This window comes from Myxine glutinosa, chromosome 2, assembly GCF_964187855.1.
Source record: "Myxine glutinosa chromosome 2, kmMyxGlut1.1, whole genome shotgun sequence".
NCBI lineage: Eukaryota > Metazoa > Chordata > Myxini > Myxiniformes > Myxinidae > Myxine > Myxine glutinosa.
Window position 1 is genome coordinate 73967285 of NC_136262.1, and position 23353 is coordinate 73990637.

At 47.8% G+C, this 23353-nt stretch overlaps 1 protein-coding gene across 4 annotated transcripts in view; it reads left to right on the forward strand.

Annotated features, from left to right (window-relative positions):
- Positions 1-23353, forward strand: part of LMNB1 (lamin B1) — a 90122-nt gene that overhangs the window by 50281 nt on the left and 16488 nt on the right. For all 4 annotated transcript variants that reach the window (XR_013622686.1, XR_013622688.1, XR_013622687.1 and 1 more), the window contains exons 3-6: positions 20617-20742; positions 20926-21090; positions 21306-21431; positions 21565-21785. Coding sequence is in view for 1 of the 4 variants with exons in the window: in XM_078773427.1 (XP_078629553.1) it covers positions 20617-20742; positions 20926-21090; positions 21306-21431; positions 21565-21785 (638 nt within the window). In the remaining 3 variants the exon portion in view is untranslated. The remainder of the gene's footprint in view (positions 1-20616; positions 20743-20925; positions 21091-21305; positions 21432-21564; positions 21786-23353) is intronic.

Below are 23353 nucleotides of genomic sequence, written 5' to 3' on the forward strand. Positions count from 1 at the left end.
GATCCTAGGATCCTGGGTTCGAATTCCGGTCGATCGCTGAATTAATGCCAGTGGGTTTGACTCAGCCTGTCATCCCTCTGAGGTGGGCAAATGGAGTACCAGTTCACTGGTAATTCCCTGTGTGTCGCAAGAGGCGACCAACATGGTTGGCGGCAGGAAGAGCATCCGGCCATAAAACATTGCTTCAAAAAGGGGACTACGGTGCCCGAAAAAGGCCAACCCCTGCTCTGCGGGGAAAAATGGCCGCTAAAGGTGGTGGTGGTGGTGATACCTGTGGTGAAAGAGCATACCTGGGAGAATTGAGCTGCGGTTGAGGAATATGTTTGTCATCTTCCAGTCTCTCTTGCATTGTTTGTTGCCTTTCATTTATTAGTTCCCTACCCGGAGGGGACTATAGGTTTGCTCTCCATCTGTCCTTCCGTCCATTACGCCTGTGGTTTTCTGCACTTTTTCCATACCCTTTAACATATTCAACTGAAACTTGGTACATGGCATTGTTATGATGAGTTAAAGAACAAATTTGGGTCGTGGGGCGTTTCCCCATTTTTTTGTTTTCACGGAGTTATGCCCTTTATGAACATAGAAAATATATACCATATTGATATTATACATTTCGGCTCGGTTTTCAGCTCACCTGGCTCGATCCCACTGCTTTACATTCATTTGCTTGTGTTGGAGTTGGTATGAAGGAATATACCTTTGTTTTCTATTTCCATTCACTCTGCTTTTATTACCTGCAGCTAATTCCCTTCTGAAACCTGTTAGTGTTGACCCATGCTTTATCTTATCTCTACTTGCACATGCATCCTTGAAGCTTGGTCAAAACACATTCCTTGAGATGGGGGAACCAGAGATTGCCTCATTTAAACTCGTTTCTCATTAGTTTACTAAAGGGCTAAGAACGTATATCTCAGACCCTGTGATGTGTTTTTCCTTCCATTTTTTTTATTAACTCAACTGGACTACCGTCCAGTTGAGTTCATCACATACTGAACCCTCTGGCGTCCGTCGTCTGTCGTCCGTTAACTTTTCGACATTAACACTCCAGCGTCCACAAATATAAACCGATTCTGATCAAACTTGACATGCAGAATCCTTACGCCAAGGACCAGGTTGTTATTACATTTCAGCCCGATCCATTGAAAAATGGCGGACTTAGGCAACCATTTTGTTTTTGGTCATGAAAACGACGTTAACACTCTAGCGTCCACAAATATTAACAGATTTTGATTAAACTTAGAATGTTTAACCCTTACCACACAAGGTAGGATGCTATTGCATTCCAACCCGATCCGTCACAAAATGGCCGCCATAGGCCGCCATATTGTTTTCAGCTCCGAAACGACGTTAAGACTTTAACGTCCACAAATATTTATGGGTTTTGATCAAACTCCAGTCAGTTCAGTTGAGTTCTGCTTCCCTGGAAGCTCTAGTTACCTTTCTCCTTATCTGACAATGGTTCTCTGGCTTTCTGCAAATGATGACAGGAAATATGTGCTGCCCCCTCCCTTTGAACCAAGACTCCCGCATTCCAATGAAGTGATCCTCAAAGTAACGAGTGTGGTGCATGCACACGTGACTCAGCTTTGTAGGGAAACTGCCAGCGGAGATTTTTTATCTCCACTGCGCTGGACCTAGCCTGCTGGTATTTAAAGGAAGCTCACTGGGAATTGTATTCGAGAAGGGACCGAGTCAGATTCGAGCGATCTCTCTCTCTCTCTCCCACATGTGTATTTACTCTACCATTAAACGGCTTGTAGCCTCAGTGCGGTGTCTTTCGTGTCTCCGGACATCCGACATAGGACTCCGTCACTTGACAGCTGGCCTGATCACATAAATTAAAATCATGTGCCACCATTCAATGAAGCAGCACAGATTGACAGGCCTTAGGTCTGGGTGTTCATCCATGGCCCAGTGTAATTTCAATGATCCCAGGTATAAAACCATGATATTGTTGCAGATGCCGGGTTCGTCGACGTACAAAGGGGGGTTTATGCCCCGTTCCCCCTCGAACTCCGGTTCCACTGAGGCCGCCGACTGCGAGCGACGAGACTCGTGATTGACGGATTGCTAAGCAATTCCGATCGCCAACCTCCCAGCCACAGGCCGAAGAGTTTGCTGGTCAATGGATCCCAAATACCTTCAAGACACGCGACCGAAGAAAACCAGGGATCGAACCCTCGCTTCCCACACTTTAGTGAGTGCCGAGCGGATTTGCACGGTGTGGAAAGCGACGTTACCTCACGTGATTTACGGACCTGATTCAAGCCAAATTCGGTCTCGGATGATGTGAGGCCAATGGAGAAAGGACGTATCCGAACAGGTTTGAAAGTAACACAAAATGTACAGCCTTTTATTTTGAAGGCACAGAGAAAAAGATGAAGATGCACCTTATCAATTCTTACCTAATAATAAACCCCACTGGCGCCTTCACACTCTCACACTCACACATGGAATAACACGCTGGTTATTATCGTACCGATGTACGTGCTGGGATTGACTCCAAAGGTGGCCACGTGGTCTGGTGTGCGCAGCTCGATCCTCGATCCAGACGTGCAGCCTGGACGAGGTCAGGTCCGAAGGACGAACCGCCGCCTCGACGTCGGCACGGACGAACTCAGCACAGGTTGGACAAGCAAGAGGCGTCGGCGAAGCACAAATGCAAGCAGAGCGTCGAAGCAAAAATGCAAGAGTCCAGAGCCCAGAGATCGGCGAAGAGCGATGGGTGTCGGGCGTCAATGCAAAAAGCAAGAGATCTCGTCGCGCAGCTAAATCCCAAAAGCAAGAGCAGGAGTCCTCGGCGATGCAAAATCCACAAGCAAGAGCAAGAGAGGTCTCGTCGGCGAGGCGAAATGCAAGAGGCTGGAAATGCGATCGGCGGGGGTTTCATCACATCCACCCACGCCTCCAAAATGTTCCACAGCCTCCCATTGGCTGAGGTTTGTCGCATGCTGGCGACGCGTTCCGACCCATCATTGGTCACGTGGGCCTGTGATTCCGGCCACGCCTTCCTGCTCATCAAAATGTCCTCCTTTAACCACACCGAGGTTTGAAATCCTGCCTCCTGAGATCCTGAATCCTGAAACTCTCAACACATATTGGTCTTGATTACTACACAATGGGAAAGGGCTAATCTTTACGTTCAATAAGAAATAACTAACTACTGCAGGCTACATGTTGTCGTGCAATTAACTAAAAAGGGGGTTTGCCTTTATGGCAAAACCGCCACACTACCCCTCCTCTCACCGAGACTCAACCCGAGTCGTCCACATGGAGCGGCTAGGGTGAGCTGGCATTCTTTTAACATTACTATTAGTGTGACACGTATATGTGATTCCCCTAACATTTTAAACTCTTGTTACGTGCTCCACCCCAAACCCCGGTCACGGTGTACCTCCGAGCCCCGAGAGGAGTCACGGCAAAAAGATGTATTATTCTGTGTGTCAAAGATCAATGGTGAAACCACACCAATTGTTACCAACAAACAAGTATTGTATTAAGGTCACACAAAAATAACAGTACAATAACAATATTAATTAATTATACAACCAATATATCATCTATCTATAATTCCAGTAATCTCTGTATGTCTGTATGTCTGTGACCGCTGTTTCTCGACAACCACGGGTCCGATATACTTTAAACTTGCCAGGTATATTGCTGGGGACCCGAGGATGTGCCTTTTCAAGGTTTCATATTAATCGGAGAAGTAGTTACCGAGCTATGTCCAAAAAACGATTCAACCAATCAGAGAGCAGCGAGCTATCACGTGTGCCGAACCTGGCGAACAGACTCTGCCTCGGACGGCACATTTGAGAGCGTATTCATTTATTTCACGTTGGCAAACTATGTTGCCGTTAAACTATGTTTTAAAACTAATTAAAACTAATTTGCGATTCTTTCGCTTTCCTGCGCGTTTGTGCACGCTATGGCGATTTCTTTACCAAACTCCGCAAGCCGTTCGCTTTGGACCAAACCATTTCATGTAAATAGAGGGGGGGGGGGGGGGGGGATTGTCACCGTACTCGCAAGCCGTTCGCTTTGGACCAAACCATTTCATGTAAATAGAGGGGGGGGATTGTCACCGTACTCGCAAGCCGTTCGCTTTGGACCAAACCATTTCATGTAAATAGAGGGGGGGGGGGGGGGGGATTGTCACCGTACTCGCAAGCCGTTCGCTTTGGCTTTGCGAATGGACCAAACCATTTCATGTAAATAGAGGGGGGGGGATATAATTTTAGATATATATATAGTACGGGCATGCCCTAGTTCCTATGATGGTACCATCAGTTTCGTACAATATAACTCACTGTGCTCCAAGTGAGCGAAAATAACATTCCCAATGTCTCTGTCCCAGCTTCAAACCAAAGTCGATCCACGCTCCAGTGATCGTCAGAACGATGTTGTATCGAGACCAGAATCCCGCTCGGTTGACAGTCACACTGCCAAAGACAGGCAAAAGTGTCTTCAAGAGGCGGCTGGGAAATCACACCTTCGGGTATGGACGTTCTACGGCTTCCAATCGACGAACCGCAAATTCACACTCAAAATCCACGTTACACACACACCAGGTTAACGTCTGGATGCGATGAAATGGTTGAAGCGAGGTGAAAAACCTGGAGCGATGCGAAATCAGGCGCGAGGCAAAATGGCCAACGGTCCGTTCTCGAGACGTAACGGCACTCCAATGATTCTCTTCGGAATCAACGGCAAAACCTGTCACGCAGGTTTATCTGTCACAGCGATAACAACTCTGTCGCAGGAATCCCTTTCCCAGGAAACCCAAGGTTCACTTTTGACCCCCGTTCGCCAGCGTTTGCTCAAAACCTCAACGCAGCTCGGCTCCTTCTCCGACCTCACTCGGTCCGCCTCTTCTTCCTCTTCCTCTTTGTTCCCGATCCGGTTTCCGGTTTCTTTTAAAACACTAACTTTTTTTTACCTTTCGAAAACAGTTATCTCTATTTCACCTAAACGATAACAATAATAGTACAACAGGCATTTTACAACAGGCATTTTAAGGCCATTTTCCCTGCAAGAGCGGGGGTTAGCCTTGCAGTCCCAATGCCAATCTTCTCCATTTTGCCCTATTTTCTGCATCTCCCCTTGTTAACCCCCTTGCCCGCATTTCTTCTTCGACCATCTTTAGCCAAGTCTTTCTCGGCCTTCCCCGTCCTCTACTTCCTTCCACATTCATTTCCATCACTCTTCTCAACCAGTCACTTTCATCCTTCCTCAACACATGACCAAACCATCTCAAACTCTTTCTCTTCACAGCATCCATCACAGGCTCTATTCCCATCATCTTTCGGAATTCATCATTTGGCTTCCTCTCTCTCAACGATACTCCACACATCCACAGAACCATTCGCATTTCCACCCTTTCCAGCCTTCATTGCTGCTCGACGTTCATTACCCATGTCTCGCTCCCATAAATCATAACACTTCTCACACATGCAGCATACACCTTTCTCTTCAGCTTCAACGACACTTCCCTCCTCGTCAGCACGCCACTCAGTTCCCGAAACTTCTTCCATGCACACCTCACTCTAGAAACCGTTGCCGAGTCTGATCCACCTTCTCCATTCAGCATGTCTCCTAGGTAACTAAATGTTTTCACACCTTCCAGCTTCACGCCGTCTCCAAGATCCAACTCAACATTTCCTCCATCTGCAGCTCACTCTGTGCACACCTTACACTTGAATGTAGCTGCCACACTGGTTAATGACCCTCTCAAACCACAACATTTTTGATGAACCCACTCAGCGCACATTGGACATTGAATTGAGTTCACTCCGACACTCTTCCTGCACATAGCACATGGCCACTTCCCAGTTCTTTCCACCTCACCACATGCTTTACCACTTGCCATCACCTTTGTTTTTCCCATATTCACCTTCAGACCTTTCGTCTCCATACATTCCTTCCACTTGTTGATCTTCTCCCTCAGTCCATCTATACTTTCTGCAATCAACACCAGATCATCTGCATTTAACAACTCCCACGGTAAACCCTCCTTTACGTTCCGAGCCAGTACCTCCATCACAGCTACAAATAGTAGTGGACTTAGTACCCAACCCTGATGCACTCCCACCTTCACCTCAAACTCACCACTGTTCCCGTCCTTCGTCCTTACAGCTGTGCGCGCTCTTTTGTACATTGCCATCACTACTCTGATCAACCATTCCTCCACTCCTAACTTCCTCAATGCCCATGTCACTACTTCATGTGGAACCATATCGAATGCTTTCTCCAGATCAACAAACCCAAGAAACACACTCTTCCTCTTCTCGATGTACTTCTCCTGCAACTGCCTCGCAATAAAAAGCGCGTCTGTCGTTCCTCTTCCTGGCATAAATCCAAACTGCATTTCGTCAATCTTCACTTTCTTCCTTATCCTCCTCTCCAACACCCTTTCCAATACCTTCATTCCATTCTCCAATAACGTTATCGCTCGATACGAGCCACAGTCCAGAGGATCACCTTTCCCCTTGTATAGAGGGACGAGGGTACTCAGTTCCCAATCCACTGGAATGCGGCCTTCTTTCACCACCAGATTGCAGATCGCTGTCATTCTCTTCACACCCCAATTTCCCGCTGCCTTCAACATATCTCCCACAACTCCCGTCGGCCCTCCCGCTTTTCTACTCTTCATTGCTTTAATCGCTTCCTCAACTTCCTTCTCGGTTATCTTCTCTGCCAGTCCTAAAACTGGGTTACTCTCTATGTTGCCATCCCATTCATTCTCTGCATTCAACAGTATTTCCATATATTTCTTCCATCTTCCTTTAATTCCATCTGGGTCCACAATGATTTGTCCCACTTCATCCTTCAAGTAACTCACCCCCATCACATCACACCTCTCTTTCGCTATCTGCTTTGCAATCCTGAATACCGCTCTCTGACCCTCTTCCAAATCCAAGCGTTCTCCGAACATTTTCCTGCATGCCTCCTGCGCCTTTGCTACCTCTTTCTTTGCAACCTTCTTGGCTGCCTTATAACTTTCATGCTGTTCCTTTTCTGCCCCCGTACCCTTCGCCTTCTGCCACTCCTTGAACTTCTTCCTCTTCTCGTCAATCTTCTTTCCAACTTCGTCATCCCACCACCATGTTTCCGAGTACCTCGGTGGTCCTTTTGTCCATCCACATACCTCACCAACGGCTCCCAACAGACTATCTTTCATTGACATCCAACCACTTTCAAGCTCAACCACATCAGCGTCTACCATACTCAGCCTCTCTTTTAATGCCTCCCTTACTGTCACCTCTTTCAACCTCCACACCTTCATTCTCGGTTGGTACTTCACCCGCCGAGTTCTCCTCGCACCTTTCACTCTTATGTCGCAGACAACCAAGTGGTGCTGTGAAACAGCCTCCTCCCCCGGGATCACCTTTGTGTCCCGGAGGTGCCCCCTATCTCGCCGACGCACCATCAGGTAGTCAACGGTTGTCGTCGACCCACCTGACGTGTATGTAACAAGCTTATTATCCTCTTTTGGGAACTGAGTATTACAAATCAACTCCATCAGCAAACTCCAAAATCCTTTCACCTTCTCCATTTCTCACACCATATCCGTAACCCCCATGAACTCCCTCAAAACCGTCCATACTCCTTCCCACATGTCCATTTAGGTCTCCTCCTACCACAACAACTTCCTTATCTTTCACGTTTTCCATCAGCTTCTCTATTGCACACCATAACTTGTCCTTCTCTTCATCACTCCGACCAACCTGCGGAGCATATCCCGAGATGACGTTCACCAAGAGCTTTCCAATCATCATTTTCACCATCATCAACCTTTCACTCACTCTCGTCACACTCACCACACTGTCTACAAACTCCTCAGAAAACAGGACACCAACACAATTCACGCCCTCCGGGCACCCTTGCCACACAAACTTGTATTTCTGTCCCTGCCTACCGTTCACCATTCTCACACCACTTCCCTTCCATCTCGTCTCCTGCACACAACATATGCCCACTCTTCTTCTGACCAATACTTCCACCACTTCTCCTGATCTCCCTGTCATTGTCCCTACATTCCATGTCCCAAACCTCAGAAACCTATCTCCACGTCGGGCATCAGACTTTTCGTCATCATAAATGGAGTGATTTCCACCCTTGCTTCGATCGGGTTACCCACCTTGAGTTTTGACGAGAGGGAGTGGGGTCTCCCACGGGGTACTCCGGGCTGTACCCTGCCCATATGTAGTTGTAATTGTCATGGTTCTCTTTTTGAGGCAATGTTTTTATAGCCGGATGCCCTTCCTGACGCCACCCCTTTTAGCAATAATAGTACATGCAACCAAAAATCTTTACAGTGGATGAGAACCACAACAACGGAAGTGACGAATCCGTAACACTTCCCCCCCTCAAGAAAGAAAGTTGGAACATAGTGAAAACTTTCTTTGCATGCAAAAACTCTTTTAACACTCAAAAGTAAAACTCACTCCCAAATGATCAATTCACGTGAGCAACAATAATTAATATTCCCCAAAATAAAGCAACAAAACTTCCAAACAACCTACAGGAATTTCCAAAGTTAGTTCACTCTGGATAAAGCATCCGCAACGACATTGTCCCTGCCCTTTACATGCTCAATTTCCAAGTTGAACTCCTGCAAAGCCAAACTCCATCTCATCAACCTCTGATTTTTATTTTTCATTTTTTTTTTAATGAAGGTTAAGGGGTTGTGATCAGTGAAGAGTTTTAACTCTGGATTCTCTTGCACCCCGACTACAGGTGAGACAGGAACCATTTTTTCCACAGGCTTCCTCTCATAATATTTCTTCAGTTGGTTGACATGACACAGCTGCCGCTTTTTCCGTCGGTCGGGAGTTGTCACCACGTAATCTGTTTCATTAACCCTCCTTTCGATTGCATAGGGACCGAAATATCTAGCCTGTCGTGGCTGACCAGGAACAGGAAGCAACACTAAAACTCGGTCCTCAGGACTGAAATTTCTTATCTGAGATTTCTTGTCATGTCTCACTTTCATTTTATCCTGTGTCACTTTCAAGTTTCTTCTTGCAACTTCACAAGCCTTTGCCAATCTGTGCCTAACCGTTGACACATACTCTACCACTGTTGACTGTGACTCCTCCTGTAGCCACTGTTCTTTCACTAATTTCAATGGTCCTCGCACTGCGTGTCCAAACACAAGTTCAAAAGGACTGAATCCCAATGACTCCTGAACGGATTCCCTCGTAGCAAACAACAATGAGGGTATTCCTTCATCCCAATCCTTGTCACATTCAAAACAATACGTTCTAATCATATTCTTCAATGTCTGGTGAAACCTTTCCAAGGCCCCTTGGCTCTCGGGATGGTAAGTACTTGATCTTACTTGCTCCACTCCCAACAGGTGTACCACTTGCTGAAAAAGCGTTGATATGAAATTGGAACCCTGATCAGACTGGATGACATTAGGTAGGCCAACCAAAGTGAAAAATTTAATCAAGGCCTTCGCAATAACTGCCGCAGTAATTTTTCTAAGAGGCCCTGCCTCTGGGAACCTTGTGGAAGCGCACATGATGGTCAGCAAATACTGATGTCCAGCCTTAGTTTTCGGTAAAGGGCCGACACAGTCAATAATGACACGGCTGAATGGCTCTTCAAAAGCTGGAATTGGTTTTAAAGGTGCGGATGGGACTTTCTGATTCGGTTTTCCCACCAGCTGGCAAGAGTGGCAAGATTTACAGAACTCCGCCACATCACTTCGCAATCCTGGCCAGAAAAAATGTACCAATATTCTGTCACATGTCTTGTTCACTCCAAGGTGTCTGGCCAAAGGTTTCTCATGCGCCAAACTATATATCTCCTTCCGGCGGTGGCACCACAATTTGGTAATGAACTTTCCACTCATCGTTTGCTGGCACCTCCGGTGGTCTCCATTTTCTCATGAGTATTTCCCCTTTCATGAAGTAACCAACAGGTATCTTCATAGCCGCTTCCTCTGTAACGGCTTTACCAATTAAACTCCGGATCTCCGAATCGCCGTGTTGTTCTTCAACAAGTCTCTTTTGGACCAGCACCTTTTGTTCAGCCTTGTTCCCAGATGTCTCCGACGGACACTCCATTTCCTCTTTTGTCACAGATGCCACCTTTTCCTTCAGTTCCTTGATGTCACTCCCTTTCCTATTACCTCTTTCAGAATTTTCCTCCAATACCTCTAAGGAACCCAAATCCACATCACCTTCCTTCTCCTTCTCTTCAGAGCGCTTCCTACCCATAGCACGAGTCACTGCACAGGATGGAAAGATACCTGGAATCTCCTGCTCTAACTGTGTGGTGTTATTTTCCATACTGGGCTTTTCAACCAACATCGGATTACCAGAAACTCGACCACCGGCCAAATCATTCCCGATAATAAAAGAGATTCTCTCTACAGGAAGAGTGGCTTGTAAACCTACGGTGACCGTTCCTGACACCAAATCAGACTTCAAATGGATGACATGAAGAGGAGCTTTAACATAGCCACCAACCCCCTATAAAAGAACACAAACACCAGTTTCCGTCTTCTCTGTCAATGGCAAAATGCCTTCAAGCATCCAAGATTGATGTGCTCCTGTGTCCCTCAATACCCTAACAGGTCTCTGGTTCGTTAAGTCCCCATCCAGTGACACAAACCCCTCTGAAATAAAAGGTTTGTAACCCTCTTGAACAAGGTCGTTCTGTGATGCCGTAACTTTGGCATGGGAACCTTCACAAGGCACTGTCCTCCAAGGACGATTTCTCACATTGGCCAATGCATTCGGAGTTGCACTAGTTTGACTCCGCTCCTGATTTTTCCTTTTCAGGGCGTAACATTGGGACATCAAATGCCCAGGTTTCTTGCAAAAAGGGCAAGTCGGCCCGGAGGAAAAACTCGTGGTCTGCCACGGGCCCCCCCGGAAGATAGGTATGTCTTGGAACTGCAGTCTTCTGATCCCTAAAAGTCGCGGTATCAGATTTGTCCCCATCGTCCTCTCGAGGCCGCCTCCATGAAAATCTGTTCTCCGAACCTGATTTACTGTAACTCCCCAGGCTAACTCTAGGCGGTAAGTTAGGTTTGTGGAACCCCATCCTGTGTGTCAAGGCATAGTCATCTGCCACGGTTGCTGCCTCATACAACTCTGGTACTTTCTTCTCATCCAGATGTACTTTAATGTCCACGTGGACACACTGTTTGAATTCCTCCACCAAGATCAATTGTCGTAACAGGTTGAAGTCTTTCCCAATCTCCTTCAAGTCACACCACCTATCAAACATGGTTTCCTTCATTCTGGCAAACTCCACATGGGTCTCACTCTCCCTCTTCCTGGCATTCCTGAATTTTTGCCGGTAAGCTTCAGGGACCAATTCATCGTCTTTGAGAATGGCTTTCTTCACTATCTCATAATCTGCACATTGGTCAATCGGTAAAGCCGAAAATATATCTTGAGCTTTACCCACCAGCACACTTTGCACTAATAGTCCAGGACCCCACAGGCCATTTTCGCATTTGAGACACCTTCTCAAAATGTAAAAAAACAACTTGGCTACCTCCTTTTCATTGAAGGTTGGAACCAGCCTCACATGCCTACCAACATCCCAAGAGTTCTCACTAGTTGTCGAACTAGCCGGCATGGATACTAATTCTCTCCGTTCTCCCAGTAATTCCAGCTCCTTGAGTTTAAGTTCCTTCTGATACTCCATGTCATGTTCCTTTAACTCCCTTTCAGCTCTCCTTTCCTCTGCTCTTTCCTCTGCTCTTCTTTCCTCTAACCTCTCCTGGCTCTGCAGTTGCATCTCCATTTTCCGGAGCTCCACATTTCCTTTTTCCTCTGGTAACCAATCCAAGGCTACCTCTTCCCATGTTCCTTGTCCCACTAGAGACTCCACCACCAATGTCTGCATCTCTGCTTTCTTCATACTAACTCGGACCTCCAAGTTAAAATATTTGGCCAATATCATGAGTTCCGATCTTTTTAACGCCTGGAACTGTGCCTCGTTAGGGGACGCCGCAAACCTTTCTGCGTCAAACATCATGGTGACTATCAGTTAGCACCTGTTAACCTTCACACAAAAAAATTCCAATTTTTTTGTGAAAAATTTGGGATATGTTAGGAAATTCCAAATTTGGGAATTTTGGGAATGTTAGGGAATTCTATCCCGGACGAGGCCCCAATTTCTGTTACGTGCTCCTCCCCAAACCCCGGTCACGGTGTACCTCTGAGTCCCGAGAGGAGTCACGGCAGAAAGATGTGTTATTCTGTGTGTCAAAGATCAATTGTGAAACCACACCAATTGTTACCAACAAACAAGTATTGTATTAAGGTCACACAAAAATAACAGTACAATAACAATATTAATCAATTATACAACCAATATATCATTCCTATGATGGTACCATCAGTTTCGTACAATATAACTCACTGTGCTCCAAGTGAGCGAAAATAACATTCCCAATGTCTCTGTCCCAGCTTCAAACCAAAGTCGATCCACGCTCCAGTGATCATCAGAACAATGTTGTATCGAGACCAGAATCCCGCTCGGTTGACAGTCACTCTGCCAAAGATAAGCAAAAGTGTCCTCAAGAGGCGGCTGGGAAATCACACCTTCGGGTATGGACGTTCTACGGCTCCCAATCGGCGAACCGCAAATTTGCAATCAAAATCCACGTTACACACACACACCAGGTTAACGTCTGGATGCGGTGAAATGGTTGAAGCGAGGTGAAAAACCTGGAGCGATGCGAAATCAGGCGCGAGGCAAAATGGCCAACGGTTCGTTCTCGAGACGTAATGGCACTCCAATGATTCTCTTCGGAATTAACCGCAAAACCTGTCACGCAGGTTTATCTGTCACAGCGATAACAACTCTGTCGCAGGAATCCCTTTCCCAGGAAACCCAAGGTTCACTTGTGACCCCCGTTCGTCAGCGTTTGCTCAAAACCTCGACGCAGCTCGGCTGCTTCTCCGACCTCACTCACTCCGCCTCTTCTTCCTCTTCCTCTTCGTCCGGGTCCCGATCCAGTTTCCGGTTTCTTTTAAAACACTAACTTTTTTTACCTTTCGAAAACAGTTATCTCTATTTCACCTAAACGATAACAATAATAGTACATGCAACCAAAAATGTTTACAGTGGATGAGAACCCCACAACAATGGAAGTGACGAATCCGTAACACTCTAATCCCAATGTGTGCGCCATTATTCTTTATTTTTTTCTAAACATTTAAATTTACTTTTTAAAACTAAATATGTCCCTCCTAATGCGATGAGAAACTACCTAACGGATTCACACCCACAACCTTATACTGTTCGCGATTGCTGGAATTTTGAAACTAAACACATAACCGGTGGGCAACATTTTTACATTTTACACTAAACACAATTTATTTTACAAAAAACCATGACCCAGGACCTGGACTTGAGGAATAAAGTGTGGAGAATTTCTTGCTGGCGTCATCTTGTGGCTTCTTGCCTTGGTAGGGGGGCTAACAAAACCAGCTGGCCCTGACTGGCATACAGGCCATTTCAAGATCAGGGCCATCTACATCTTCATACTTGCACACATGGATCATTTTATTTATTTATTTCGTGAGCAGGTCCACTCAAAACGTGGTCCAAATGTGTGGCGTCAATGCCACCCAACAGATGGTCCATATGCAGCAAGATGATGGGGGCAGCCAGGAGGTGAAACAATGGAAATGGGTGTGGCCACAGAGGTTGTGGTCCATAATGGGTGAGTGATGGGATGATGGGAGTGAGTGATGGATGGCAGCAAGATGCTGTGACGGCAAGGTGAGTCCTCGTGATGGTCCTGGATCGGGGAAGAGGAGAAAACGCAACGAGGATAAGGAAAGGAAACGGTGGCAACGCAAAACACAGGTATGACAAGAGGCGGGTGAGAGGAACGCCGGCAGAGTGAACTCGAGCCTGGCCCTACCCGTACGTACCCCCACCGTTAACGACACTACCCTAGCCCTCCTTGTATTTACAATTCGTCTCTACGTCTTGTCTCCCCCATCCCTTCTTTATGCCAAATTCGTCCCCAACTCCCACCAAGTTCTCCCAGGAAGGAAAGGCGGAATGAACACAATGTTTCGTACTCACGTCGTAATGCAACTCACTTACCAAACAGCCCACAGAGCCTCTCGGTGCAAAATTCGTCCTCTGTGGTGGATGGTTGTGGATGGTGCGAAGGGGTCTCACATCCTAACTACACTAACAACATTACTCATTTAAACTCCCCAGGGTCTTACTCTGCCAGTAGGCCTCTTTAAACTATGCGGTTCTAAGAACCCGAATTCCCATTGCCCACACTGTGGTGCACCTCTGAATTTGGGTCTAACCCCACAAATTTTCTACTTGTGCCCTCGCACAATTTCGGGGCTGGGTCGTGTGGCTTCACCTGCAGGTCTACGTGCCTGCACCCCCTGGTCCACCGGAGCCGTCTCCCGAGCTCGCCTACTCCTCACCCTAATCTATCTGGGGAAGGCCCTCCTTGGCACTTCCCAACAGATGCCCACCTTGGCATTTGGGCAACCCGAGTCCCTTCCCTGGATCCTAGGGCCCCACTCACAGTGACACTAACCAAACTGGCTCCCTGAGCCTACCTACGGCCTTACCTGGCCGACGAGCTCCCAGTGACCAGCGGGGTGCCCCAGCCAACTATCTACCAACAAACCACACGCCCAGCCATTCCACTGCCTCCTGCACCTCACAAAACACTACCTTTCCACAATCAGCACCACAGCTGTCAATATCCATGCAATTTACCTGCACCCTCTATCTAACTTTGAACTACCCACCCGGCCTCCGTGAATGGGTTCCACTCCCCCCATTCAATCTTTCGCACCATGCATTCCACACCAATTATTTCCACACTACAACACAATCCATTTATTCTCACACACACAGCATCATCTATCTAACTGATTTCCCCTTTAACTCATGCTTCCCTCGTCGTCCCTTTACACTACGCACACCCTTTGTTAACAACCACTAAACTCTCTACGTCCCCACCCACTATAGTTCATGGTCACTACTTAAATCTCAGTCCCTATGGTCTCTCTAGATTCTAGAGAGGATCCCTAACAATTATCCTAGCCCTCCCTCAGCTAGTGCTTCGGTGCCCCCATGGAGCAACCATTGCCAGCCCCTCCATGGGCCTAACAATGCTATCCCCCTAAACTAGTGCTCATGGCCCCCCCCATAGTGGGGAATGGTCACACCACCACACCCCCACGTGGGGGGTACAATACTCCCCCAGTCCTCTATGCTATGAGCCCCAATCTATGGGGGTAATGGGTCGTGCCTTGGCCTCTAAGGCCAGAGCGATCCACGAGGGTGCCTGCTCGCCTGTGTAGGGTCTTAACCGGTCGGCATGGACGATCCGAGGGAGAGCTCGTGGTCCCGTTTTAATTTTTATAACCACGGCACAAATTTGCACCAGGACGACCCCCGGGCCTTGCCAAGGCGACGTGAGCTTGGGGCATCTGCCCTTCCGTCTCTGGGGATTGAAAAAGCAAATCTTCATCCCCAGAGAATATGGGCTCACTTAGCTCCGGTGGTCGTACCTACGCTTCATTTTGGCACCTGCCAGCTGAAGTTGGCGGCGTGCGAAGGCCCGTGGACCCTCTCCATGCCTTCTTGTAAGTGACGGGCATAGCCCTCCCCAGGCGGTTTATCAGGGCGCTCGGGCACGGGCCCGCATAGCAGATCGGCAGGAGCCCGCAACTCCCGCCCATACATGAGCAGTGCCGGGCTACATGTGGTGGCCCCGTGCTGACTAGTTCGGTAGGCCATTAACAAATACGGGATATGTTCGTCCCAATCGTCCTGACGGGTGGTGGTGAACAGGGCCAATTGCTGAATCATGGTCCTATTGAACCTTTTCACCATCCCGTCAGATTGTGGTCTCAAGGGGGTTCTGATTTTTCAAATTGACAGGGGCCTGCACACATCTTTTAACAATTGGCTTTCAAGATTTCGCCCCTGGTCGTTGTGCAGCTCCTCTGGAATCCCGTGTCGACATACAAATCCTTCCACGAAGGCCTGTGCCACTACCCCGGCTTCTTGGTTAGGGAGGGCATAGGCCTCCGGCCACTTGGTGAAATAGTCCATAACCACGAGGATGTACTTATTACCTTGGCGGATGCGGGGTAGCGGTCCTAATATGTCCATAGCCACCCGCTCAAGGGGGGCTCCTACCTGATGCAATTGAAGAGGGGCCCTCATCCTCCGTGCTGGTCCCTTTTTAGCAGTACAGGCGTCGCATCTCCGACACCAGTCCTGTATATCGCGCCCCATATTCACCCAATAGAACCCCCGGCGGACCCGAGATGTTGTCTTTGTCCTGCCCAAATGGCCGCCGGTGCGGGTACCATGCACCTGCTGTAAGATTGTGGTTTTGGACTGTTCAGGGACTATTAATAACCAGGAAGTTTTCTCGGAGGGAATCTATACCCACTTGCGGTACAAGATGTTATCTTTCAATTCTAGGGTCTTCCATTGAGCCCAGTACGCCTTTTTTGGTGCTCCGAGGGGGGTGACCTCTTCCCCACTAGGTCTCTTTCCCAATCGAACCCATTCGTACACCTGTCCCAGTACGGGATCCTCCCGCTGGGCTGTGATCCAAGCCAAAGTTCCGAATTCCTCATCAGCGGTTAGTGGCAAGATTGGCCCTCTAACCCGGGCTGCACGGACTACACGAGCAGGGGTGGGGTTTGCCAATTGTTCCCTGTCCTCGTGTCTCGCGCAGAATTTACAGTTTTCCCCCAGACAGGGACGTCAAGAGAGTGCATCAGCATTCCCATGGGCCTTCCCGGCCCTATGGGTCACACTAAAATCATACTGCTGCAACTTTTCCAACCACCTTGCAATTTGGCCCTCTGGTTCCTTGAACCGTAGGAGCCATTGCAAGGAGGAATGGTCAGTTCGAACCAAAAATTTCTGCCCGTATAGGTATGGGTGGAAATGGCTCATGGCAGAAAGCATAGCCAATAACTCTTTACGAGTGACGCAATAATTTTGCTCGGGCCAACTCATGGCCCGACTGCAATACGCGATCACTCTCTCCACGCCCCCCTGTGTCTGGGACAAGACCGCCCCCTAACCCTCCTGGCTTGCATCCGTGTCCAGGGTAAACGCCCCGTAATCGGTGGGGTAAGCTAGAACGGGTGTGGATGTCAAACACCCCTTCAGTGCTCGGAAGGCCTCATTGCACTCCCTTGTCCAATTAAACCTCGTCCCCTTCTCCGTAAGCCGGTGAAGGGGCTTGGCTATCTCCGCAAATTTTGCCACAAAGCACCTGTAATAGGAGCAGAGTCCCAAAAACCCCCGCACCTCTTTGATGTTATGAGGTGCGGGCCACTCCTCTACTGCTGTAATTTTTTCTGGGTCTGTTTTTACCCCCTCACGACTTATGATGTGACCTAGATAGGCCACCTCCTTGGCGAACAAAGTGCATTTGGCCGGAATCAATTTCAACCCTGCCTGTCTGAGGCATTCAAACACCTGGTCCAAATGAGCTATGGCCTGGGGAAATGTTTTAGCATGTACCAGGACGTCATCCAGGTACACCAGGCATGATTGCCATGGCATGCCACCCAGCACATGCTCCATCAATCGCTCAAAGGTGGTAGGGGCGTTGCACAAACCAAACGGCATCACAGTGAACTGATACAGTCCCTTACCTGTGGAAAATGCCGTTTTCTCCTTCCCTGCCCTATCCATTTCCACCTGCCATTTCCAAGGTTGAGAACCAATTTGAGCCCGCAACGGCATCGAGGGTATCGTCAATTCTAGGCAGGGGATACGAGTCCTCGAGTGTCACGTTGTTCAGTTGGCGATAGTCCACGCAAAACCGGGTGGTTCCATCTTTCTTTTTAACCAACACAACCGGTGACATCCAAGGACTTCCCGAGGACTCAATGATACCTGCACTGAGCATTTTGTCTACCTGCTCATCAGCTTCCTCCATCTTGCTCCAAGGGAGCCGTCGGGCGAGCTGGCGAACAGGTCGGGCCTCACCGGTGTGGATCTGATGTTTCACCAGGCCCGAACGTCTAATGTCCTCGGAGGACAAGGAGAACATGTCCAAATGGGTTTCTATTAATTTGTGTAAGGCCTCCCGCTGGGTCTCCTCCAACTCGACACTACTCCGGTTTACCATCTCGCAAATGGGATCGGGCCAATTCTTACTAGTTTCGAGAGATTCCCTCTGGGACCGACTCAGCTGGATGTTCTCGTCCCTCACCTCCGCGACTTCACTAACTGGGGTGCAGCCGGCTATCTTCGTGCCCCGTTCTATAGTGTGTGGTTCTGTACTAACATTAATTACTCGGACAGCCACCACCGGCCCATCTGTTTTTACGAGGGTACATCCCACTCCTGACACCAATTTTGTTGCGGATGCCGGGTTCGTCGACGTACAAAGGGGGGTTTATGCCCCGTTCCCCCCTCGAACTCCGGTTCCACTGAGGCCGCCGACCGCGAGCGACTAGACTCGTGATTGACAGATTGCTAAGCAATTCCGATCGCCAACCTCCCAGCCACGCGCTGAAGAGTTTGCTGGTCAATAGATCCAAAATACCTTCAAGACACACGACCGAAGAAAACCGGGGATCGAACCCTCGCTTCCCACACTTTATTGAGTGCTGAGCGGAATTGCATGGTGTGGAAAGCGGCGTTACCTCACGTGATTTACGGACCTGATCCAAGCCAAATTCGGTCTCGGATGATGCTAGGCCAATGGAGAAAAGACGTATCCGAACAGGTTTGAAAGTTTTTTTTTGAAAGAACAGTTTGAAAGAAAGAAGGTTTGAAAGGTTTTTGAAAGAAGGTTTGAAAGAACAGGTTTTCCGTCTTCTACAGACCCCTCTCTGGCCTTGCCCCCCCCCCCCCCACTCCTCCCAGCTCTCTCTGGGCTCTGTCCCCCAAATATTCCTACAGGTCGCACAAGATCTGCCTGCAACCCTCTTATTGTTAAACTGCCAAAATCAAGACTCTCTGCTCACCTTCACTCCTTCATTCCTCTTTTCTCCCGCCTCTGGAACAAACTCCCTCACTCTCTTCAATCCCACTCCACCCTCCAGGTCTTTAAAACAGCTGTTCACCACCATCTCTTATCTTCCCCCATCCAAAACCTTGATCTTTTCTACCCCCGCTAATTTCACCCCAAATCCACTTTTTTTAAATACCAACTTCTGTCCTGGAAGTCCTTGGTGTCCTTGTGTTTATACTTCTCCCACCCCCTTCCCACGCCTCCTTTCCCCAAGCCCTCTCCCTCCCACACATCTCCCGATGTACCTGCTCTCAAATGTTGTGCTTGTGTGCTTCCCCTTCTCCCCATCTTGTCTTCCGCTCCCTCTTTTGATATATTTTGTTTGTTTGATTTGTTTGTGAAATAAATGTTAGCTATTTCACGAGCCTCGATTCTGTAAAAAAAAAAAAAAAGAAAAAAAAAAAGTAACACAAAATGTGCAGCCTTTTATTTTGAAGGCACAGAGAAAAAGACGAAGATGCACCTTATCAATTCTTACATAATAATAAAGACGAAGATGCACCTTATCAATTCTTACATAATAATAAACCCCACTGGCGCCTTCACACTCTCACACTCACACAGGGAATAACACGCTGGTTATTATCGTACCGATGTATGTGCTGGGATTGACTCCGAAGGTGGCCATGTGGTCTGGTGTGCACAGCTCGATCCTCGATCCAGATGTGCAGCCTGGATGAGTTCAGGTCCGAAGGATGAACCGCCGCCTCGAAGTCGGCACGGACAAACTTCAGCACAGGTTGGACAAGCAAGAGGCGTCGGCGAAGCAAAAATGCAAGAGTCCAGAGTCCACAGCGAGAGTCCAGAGCAAGAGGAAGAGGAAGAGTCCAGAGATCGGGGAAGAGCGATGGGTGTCGGGCCTCGACGCAAAAAGCAAGAGATCTCGTGGTGCAGCAAAATCCCAAAAGCAAGAGCAGGAGTCCTCGGCGATGCAAAATCCACAAGCAAGAGCAAGAGAGGTCTTGTCGGCGAGGCGAAATGCAAGAGGCTGGAAATGCGATCGACGGGGGTTTCATCAGATCCGCCCACGCCTCCAAAATGTTCCACAGCCTCCCATTGGCTGAGGTTTGTCGCAAGCTGGCGACGTGTTCCGACCCGTCATTGGTCACGTGGGCCTGTGCTGGCCACGCCTTCCTGTTCATCAAAATGTCCTCCTTTAACCACACGGAGGTTTGAAATCCTGCCTAACTCTCAATGCATATTGGTCTTGATTACTACACAATGGGAAAGGGCTAATCTTTACATTCAATAAGAAATAACTAACTACTGCAGGCTACATGTTGTCATGCAATTAACTAAAAAGGGGGTTTGCCTTCATTGCAAAACCGCAACAATATATTATATATGCACATAAGCAGTGTGCATGTTTGTGCTTAATGAATCTACATCAGGTTTTTATTTATTTATTACTTTCAGCACCGAACGCACATCAACAACATGAAACACCGTCCAAATAAAGGGATGTGTTTACTAATATTGAACTGAAACTTGGCAGGGAACATGTATTGTAAAGCAAATCTCCCTCTTGTTTCATTCTTATGTCCTGCGCAGCTATTATACGTCTGTTGGCCATTTGCCTTTTTCTGCAGCTGGAAGTGAGGTTGGCAGAGGCAAATTCTAAGGTGGCAGAAGAGATCCTTTTAAGAGTGGACGTGGAAAACCGACTCCAGAGCCTGAAGGAGGAGCTCAACTTTCGAAAAAAGGTTTATGAAGAGGTAATTGATGTCTCCTGGTGGGGGAATGGGAGGGGGTGACTGGATTGGACTTGCACGCCCAGAGACAGCCGTTTGCCCTTGAGATATCGCATGAAATCACCTGCCAAGCTTGCTCAGGAACCTGTTACTGTGAGCAGGTAACTTGTTTCGTAATGGGTGTGATTTTTGCTGCACACATTGCAGGAACTTCGTGTGGTGCAGAAGCACTCCTCCTTTCCACTCGCCGACTCTGGCGCAGATGACAGGTTCCAACAGCATCTCTTGCACGTACTACAGGATATCAGGGAGCAGCATGAGGTGCAGGTGCAGGCTTACCGGCAGGAAATGGAGTGGACCCTGCAGGCCAAGGTTGGTATGAAATACCTTGCACAATGCTGACTGTATCTGGACTGTATCTGGACTGTGCTGACTGTATCTGGATTTTTTTTTGGAACTTTTCTTTTAATTCCCGCCAAAGGGAAAATAAACATTGCTAAAAATTAAATGAACGTTGAACATCTGGGGAAGAGTTTAATAATGTTATTAGTAAGTACAAGCTGAGGTATTTGATTTTTATGCTGCAGATTGACAATGCCAGGTGTGCTGCAGCGATAGATGGTAAAGCCTTGAGAGAGGTGAAGGAAGAGCTCAGGGAAGCCAGTGTGAAGATCACTGAGCTGACCTCTCAGTTCTCATCCACACAGTGGGAGGTCGGTCCCTGTGGGATAAACCCCACTCTAAATGTTCTGAATGAACTAGTATGTGCTAAAAAATTAAACTATTTTTGCATACTTACTGTTATGGTTTTAAGGTTGTAGTGATTTTGGTGTTTATTCTGTGCAGGCTAATGCGGCAGGAAACCGTGCCCATGAGCTAGAGGCCAAGTTGGAAAGCGAGCGTAAAGCAGCGAAGGAGAGGCTGGCGCAGTATGAGCAGAAGGTTGAGGACTTGCAAGCAACTATTCAGGTGCAACTCCAGGATTACCAAGACCTCCTCGACATCAAGTTGTCCCTCAGCATGGAGATTGCGACCTATCATAAACTGCTTGAAGTCGAAGAGGAGAGGTATGCTACTGGGAAATTTGGTGGTGTGCTTATAGAAAGGTTTTTGTTGTTTTTTATTTTAAGTTTGTTTGTGTTTACAATAAGTTTGTTATTTGGAAACCGACCGACAGCTTGTCGTTTCTTAGCCCGATGCACTTCTGAAGCCTAATGATAATTATCTGCTTTGGTATAGGTTTTTCATAAAACCTAGTCCAGGAATCCCTCGATTTACAAACGCCTGGTTTGCGTTTTTTCACGACAACCAAACTGCCTTTTTATGGCATATTTTTCGATTTGCATTCACATTTTTTACTTTTGCACAAATCAAATTCTATACAGTGCAGTGGTGCGCTATGAACGAAATTACAAACTTTGCTCCAATCCTTTAGTGAACCAGGTCACAGCCATGCATACATGCATATGATGCATCGGTCTACTGCACGTTCTTGTGTGTGCCATTGTAAAAATGCTCCGTCATTTTATAATTGGTCATAATCACGCTTATCCCTCAAGATGTCCAGCAAGAGACCATCCTCAAGCACAACTGTTGCCACAGCGAAACATTCTCACCAGGCTATAATACTGGACATCAAGATGGGTATTATAAAACGAAATGGGAAGGGTAAGAAACTCACCGCCATTACCCGTTTATTAGGTCTCGCCACGTCAACTGTGGCACCATCATCAAGAATGCCGATAGTATATAGAAGACGGCAGAGATAGCAACACCTGGACGTTGCTTTCATATACGAAAGGAAGAGACATTTTGAAGTTTGATGGAACATATGGAGAGCCTGCTGAACCTTTAGATAGAGGATCAAAACCAGTGGAATGTTCCCCTATCCTCACTGATCCAGCAGAAAGCCAAGTCCCGATGGGAAGATTTTAAGCAACGGGAGGGTGATGAAGGATCTTCCAAAGGTGCTGCTGATATGTTCAAGGCCAGCAATGGCTGGTGAGAACGTTTCAAAACACATTCTAATTTGCTTAACATCAAGCTGATGGAGGAGGCAGCGAGTGCAAAAAAAACTCCCCGGAGGAGTTGAGGATTATCATTGAGGTAGGTGGCTACTCCAGCAAGCAAGTTTTCAATCTCAATGACATCGGGCTCTTCTGGAAGAATATGCTGTCACACACCTTCCTCTGGTGTTCGTGTTGGCTTAGCTTAGCGGTTAGGGTGCCGGCTTGGGATCCTAGGATCCTGGGTTAGAATCCCGGTCGATCGCTGAATTAACGCCATGGGGGTTGACTCAGCCTGTCATCCTTCCGAGGTCGGCAAATTGAGTACCAGCTTGCTGGGATGAATGATCACGGTGTGTACCCCGATTTAGAATAGGTACACCGTATCCCTGCGCATCGTAAGAGCGTGACCAAGGGTTGGCGTCAGGAAGGGCATCCGGCCATAAAAACGTTGCCTCAAACAGGGAACCATGATTGTCATGGGGCCCGCAAGGCTAACCCCCGCTCTAGCGGGGAAAATGGCCTTAAAACGATCATTCATTCACACCTTCCTCCCAAGGGCGACAAGACGATTGCCTTGAGCTTCAAGGCAGGCAATTATCTGCTAACTCCTCTCCTTGGAAGGAAAG